This window comes from Mytilus californianus, unplaced genomic scaffold (genome assembly GCF_021869535.1).
Source record: "Mytilus californianus isolate M0D057914Y unplaced genomic scaffold, xbMytCali1.0.p SCAF_4, whole genome shotgun sequence".
Taxonomy (NCBI): domain Eukaryota; kingdom Metazoa; phylum Mollusca; class Bivalvia; order Mytilida; family Mytilidae; genus Mytilus; species Mytilus californianus.
In genome coordinates this window covers 118,583,100-118,589,311 of record NW_026262690.1, presented here as the reverse complement: position 1 = coordinate 118,589,311, position 6,212 = coordinate 118,583,100, and the positions used below count along the sequence as shown (strand labels likewise).

General features: G+C 33.7%; 1 protein-coding gene across 1 annotated transcript; it reads left to right on the top strand.

Annotated features, from left to right (window-relative positions):
- Positions 1–5,457, top strand: LOC127699207 (golgin subfamily A member 6-like protein 22). The gene is made up of 6 exons (XM_052202976.1): positions 1–111; positions 932–1,077; positions 2,717–2,802; positions 3,232–3,520; positions 4,490–4,524; positions 5,148–5,457. The coding sequence occupies exons 2-6, from the start codon at positions 978–980 to the stop codon at positions 5,361–5,363; spliced, it is 726 nt and encodes a 241-aa protein (XP_052058936.1). The 5' UTR covers positions 1–111; positions 932–977; the 3' UTR covers positions 5,364–5,457.
- Positions 5,458–6,212: the final 755 nt, after the last annotated feature.

Sequence of the window (6,212 nt, the reverse complement as noted above, 5' to 3'; positions counted from 1 at the left end):
ACGCGTTATCGAAGATTCGTCGCCGATACATAGAGGCCGGATTTTTCGTTGGAAGTCTAAAGGTCTAATCGATTTAAGCTTTTTCCAAACTAAGGAGTGATAGAAAAGTTGGTGAGTAGTTTGGCTTCTCATTTTCTTCCAATGTTATATTCATTCGGTAGAAATGACTGAAACTGGATTTTTAGCGTTTTAGCTTCAATGAAATCAACACTGTCGAAACAGGAGCGAATGGTATTATAATTTTAACAGACAACGTAATAAATTAGTTTCAAGCTAGGAACGAACAATGTTTCATTTTAAAAAGGAAAATAACAATGAAAAATGGGAGAATTAAAATCTATGATTATATTCATTTTTACCCACTTATTGTCATATAGCACCACAAGTAGTTATACATTCAGGGCTTTCAAATTTTTAGATTTTGAGCATTTCGGACGCACCAAGTTTACAAAGTGTTATCCTTATTTACTATCACTGTGTCGATGCCTCTGCTGAAAGACGATTACAGTCACCCCGAGGGTATCATTAGCCAAGTAGTCAATGGTTAGACAGTGATATATTTATAACATACATTTCATAATTGTTCGTTGATAAATATTCTTTTGATATACTAGTATTTGAAAATAGTTTAAAATTTAAGGTTCCAACCTAATCAGTCAAAGTTTAGAAATTTTTTGCTTTTCGTTTTGATCATAGAGCTCTGCAAGCATTAATACACTATTGGCTTTACACTATTGGGTTTGAGGGTTACCGATGACGGACAATTAAAAAAACCAACTCGGATGCAACAAAAATTAAAAAAAAAAAAACGTGTTATATATTAAATTTGTATCATTTTTGTACGTTTATGATTTTGTACATTTTTGATAAATCAATGATTAGGTAAACATATATTTTCCCTAACATTAAATAAATTATATTATAATTTAAGATTTTTCAAATCGGTAAAAGAGGATCAAGCTTTTCTATATGAAGCTATGCTCTCTGAACCGAAAACTGGTTGGGAAGGATGGACAGGGTTTAAGAAAAACCAGAAGACAACAGATAATGGAAAAGAAGACATAACAACCACAGCAGGTAAATATCTCCCATTACAGAACCCAAGGAGTTCTTCGGACAGATTTTAACTCAAAGAAAATACTAAACAACACTCAACTGGCATAACAAAGAAAACTGACAAACTTACGACGAAATTTAAACAAAAGTAAAAAAAAACTTCAAAAAGTCTAGAAATGTCTCCAGTTTGCATGCATACACTATTTAATTTCATCTGTCAAAATACAGACAATTGACATGCAGATAGTCGCATGCTAACGACACGCATATCATAAAGTTCTCCAAGTGTTGTATAGTCGCATGGAAACGACACGCATATCATAAAGTTCTCCAAGTGTTGTATAGTCGCATGGAAACGACACGCATATCATAAAGTTCTCCGTGTGTTGTATAGTCGCATGCTAACGACACGCATATCATAAAGTTCTCCAAGTGTTGTATAGTCGCATGCTAACGACACGCATATCATAAAGTTCTCCAAGTGTTGTATAGTCGCATGCTAACGACACGCATATCATAAAGTTCTCCAAGTGTTGTATAGTCGCATGTAAACGACACGCATATCATAAAGTTCTCCAAGTGTTGTATAGTCACATGCTAACGACACGCATATCATAAAGTTCTCTGTGTGTTGTATAGTCGCATGCTAACGACACGCATATCATAAAGTTCTCCAAGTGTTGTATAGTCGCATGTAAACGACACGCATATCATAAAGTTCTCCGTGTGTTGTATAGTCGCATGCTAACGACACGCATATCATAAAGTTCTCCGTGTGTCCGCATATCATAAAGTTCTCCGTGTGTTGTATAGTCGCATGCTAACGACACGCATATCATAAAGTTCTCCGTGTGTTGTATAGTCGCATGCTAACGACACGCATATCATAAAGTTCTCCGTGTGTTGTATAGTCGCATGCTAACGACACGCATTTCATAAAGTTCTCCGTGTGTTGTATAGTCGCATGCTAACGACACGCATATCATAAAGTTCTCCAAGTGTTGTATAGTCGCATGGAAACGACACGCATATCATAAAGTTCTCCAAGTGTTGTATAGTCGCATGCTAACGACACGCATATCATAAAGTTCTCCAAGTGTTGTATAGTCGCATGGAAACGACACGCATATCATAAAGTTCTCCAAGTGTTGTATAGTCGCATGGAAACGACACGCATATCATAAAGTTCTCCAAGTGTTGTATAGTCGCATGTAAACGACACTCATAAAGTTCTCTGTGTGTTGTATAGTCGCATGCTAACGACACGCATATCATAAAGTTCTCCAAGTGTTGTATAGTCGCATGGAAACGACACGCATATCATAAAGTTCTCCAAGTGTTGTATAGTCGCATGGAAACGACACGCATATCATAAAGTTCTCCAAGTGTTGTATAGTCGCATGTAAACGACACTCATAAAGTTCTCTGTGTGTTGTATAGTCGCATGCTAACGACACGCATATCATAAAGTCCTCCGTGTGTTGTAGACGTTAGATTATCTCTAAAAACATATAAAAATAACATCAGTTTTGTAAATATTTGGTTTCATTTAAACGAAGCCATTTACTATGGTATTTAACATGTACGACTGTTTTTTTTTTATATATATTTAGTGATAAGTTAAGTTTATAAATCCTGCTTTGATTATATTGTTTCGAAGGTGAAGCTTCAGCGTCTGGTGGGAACCAAGAAGATTACATAGAAATCAGAAACTCAGTTGGAAACCTCATCGGATACATTAAGAAGGTACCTTGTATATTATCTGTCACTTTCTATAGTATCTGTATTTAATATTTGTCTCACTTTCTAAATTATTTGTGGTTTTCTATAGTAGCTGTCGTAATTATTTGATTCGATTATCCAGTTTGTTTGCTCTAAAGACCCGACTGTTACCTTTTTTCATTTTGACCAAAGTTCCATACAAAGATATAGTATTTTCGAACAAATCATGAATTGGTTCCTTAATAGTATTGTGTAGCGAATACTGGCTAATATCATTACAAAATAGAATTGTCCTATATATATTTTCCCTATATTTGTTATCTGTTTAGTGCTATGTTTTGCATAGGACTGACCATATAAAACCACGTGATGCGTTACAAGTTTCAGACTTAAGATGCAACTAGCTTTTAAGTGAACGAGCTTTACAAACAATATATTGAAATATTTTTTTAGGATGAAGTCAATCTTGACTTTGATACCGAAAAGACGGTAGAACATAAGAAAAGAGATAAAATGGAGAAAGCAATGGATAGAGAAACAGAAAAGGATGAAAACAAGGTTGTCAGGAGATATGAGAAAGTTGTTGATGGAATGATGCATCAACATATCAAAGATATACGAAGGAAAATCGCAGAACTGAAACAGGAACTTAAGGAACACGAAAAGAAGCTAAAATTAGATATAACAAAACGACAAAGAAAGCTAGAGATTGATATCAAAGAGAGCAAAAAATTTGAGAAAGGTAAATGTGAAAAAGTTTTTTTGGAACATAGAAATTGCGTAAGAATAGCTGTCATACATATGTGTTTTGCCACACATGTTCCCTTTTCTATGCAGGACAGTCTATTATGATCAAATATTGGAAATTAAATTCACAAGTCCGATCAGAATTGTGTTGGATAGAAATCCGTCTTCGTCATTCAGTTTGGCAACCAAAAAAGACTGTGTGGTACAAACTAAAAATTCCCACCCCATATAAACTCAACAGATTGTGGCCTCAATCTAAAGGACGTGTTGTTTCAACTGGAAATTCAGTCACATTTATTTCATTTATATTGATAATATTAAGTTATATATCTTTCGGTAGGTTGTGTGTTTTGTTGACCGGAGGATAAGGGCAATGGTATTGAATGAAAAGTCTGTCCAAAGTCGGTAACCTCGCTATTTGTTGTCTTAAGATCTTTTTAGACTTTTTAGATCGGAGATGCTGTCACGATGGCGACATGTCGAGAACTCATAGTTAATTTAAAAAATCGATTTTGATCTCTTTACAAGGAGAATGAAACTTTCATATTTATGAATATGTGATTTTTTATGCATAAAGAACAAAATATCAATTTTTCATTTTTTTTTGCGGAGTTTCCCTTTAATTAAGTGACGATAATCGATGGTTCATAGTCTATTTTAAAGGAAAAGGATCTGCCCAGTGATCAATATTTCGACACGGGTCAATATCTATTACGTATAAGTTTTAATTATGTTGAGAAATTCTGTAATTTTAACCGAAACTACTGCATTTCTTTAGCTGTTGTTTGGCATAGAATATTTTGATTACCATATAGCTTAAAATACCATATGCTTATACATGTTTGGTTTTTCAAATGTTTGGAGTATCTAGAAACACTCTTCGAATAGAGTGAATAAGGTACGTTTCACATTTATACTCGTGAAATGCAATAATGTTTAAGTCTGAGATATTTTTGCATTTTAGAATTAAAGAAAAGAAAAACCAAGAAAGAGACTGGAGTAAGTACAAAGTAAATGAAATAGAAATACTAGTACATAAAATAAGAAAGAAATCAAACGAATTAAAGGTTACTATATGATCCCTGTGGTCATGTTAATACAGAAGACCTTATCATTGTTCAAGACCGAAAGGTTATAAGGTTAACCTTCTTTTTATAATTGGAAGAAATGTAGTAAAGTTATCATGCAGCAACCTTCTTTTCTCTTCCAGGAATTGTTGGTGCAGAAGACATTATCATTGTTCAAAAACGATAGGTTAAATCGTCCATCTTCTTAATTTAATTGGTAGGAATGTTGTCCAGTTATCAGCGACCCCCCTTCCTCTTTACGGCAATTGCTAATAAAATTCTTTGAATTCTTTCTTTAAAAAATCTCGAATCTTGTTGATAATCTTCTCTAATGTTTTGAACGAAATTCTTCTAAAACTCTTGTTAAACGACTTAAAACAAATTAGTATGTCTTTGTTCTTTTCGATTGGTTGCTGTCTTATTAGTGTATACCCACAAATCCTCTTATTCATAAAATAAGCTAAATGTAGCAATGCATCGCTATGTTAATATTCCTTTCACCATCCCCACGAAAGCTCACGTTACATTAACTAATAAAAAGAACTTTTATTTAAGGAAGAAAAACACAGAAAAAAGCTTTTGAAGAATGAAATGAAACATAGAAAACAACTGATAAAGGACGACAAACGAAAAGTAAAGAGAGAAAAAGAAGACAATAAGAGATATTTAAAATCAGTGGATGATATAATGAAAAGTTGCCTCAAGGATTCAGAACAGGAATGGGAAAAGGAAAGTAAAGTACTGAAAGCATGTATGAAGAAAAAGAAATAAAGAAGAAACAATAAATAGATATATACATATTGGAATACTTCATACATTCTAGTTTGTTAGTTTGTAACTGATATGATTAAATCTATAATTTATTTTACACACATAAATTGTTCGTTGCATTTGGCATTGTTGTGTTTTATCTATATTCGTCATTCAGCGCATTATTAAAATGAATATAAAAAAAATATATTTAAGATTAATGTTTTAAATAAGACAGTTAACGACTTTGGATCACGTGATATTAATTGCAGATTTCATCAAGATTGTATCGTATTAGCTCTAACTGTCAGTCATTGCATGTGCATGTCTTTGTGATTGTACAATGCATAAGGTGGAATACAGGAATTATCGAAAATATTGGACCGTACAAGAGTCACCATCAATCACAAACACCCGACTCTTCTGAAAAATAGACGTAACAATAACTAAACCCCTTTTTGTCCATTGCTTTATAATGATCTATAATGGCAATAAAAAAAATGCGCCCCAAAATTTCTGAGTTACAGTAGCCCGACGTGGTACAGTGACTAAAAGTGACGGGGTTAGACTTATTTTAAGTTTGTTTGCTATTATCAATAATTTATATAGTGGTTCATCTACCGTATCACTAGTTTGTCAACACCGAGGTTGCGAGTTCGTACCCGCCACGTCGATTCCAATCTTTATTAACTAGAATTGTAAATTTTCCTGCCGAAGTTCGACGGTTCTCTTCGGCTTTCTCAACCTATAAAAACTTGCCACCACGATATACCCAATAGTTGCTGAAAGTGGAGTTAAATACCAAGAATCAACCAATCAATCAATCAATGAAGTATATGAACTTTGCCTTAACAGGTAGAAGCAAAGAGC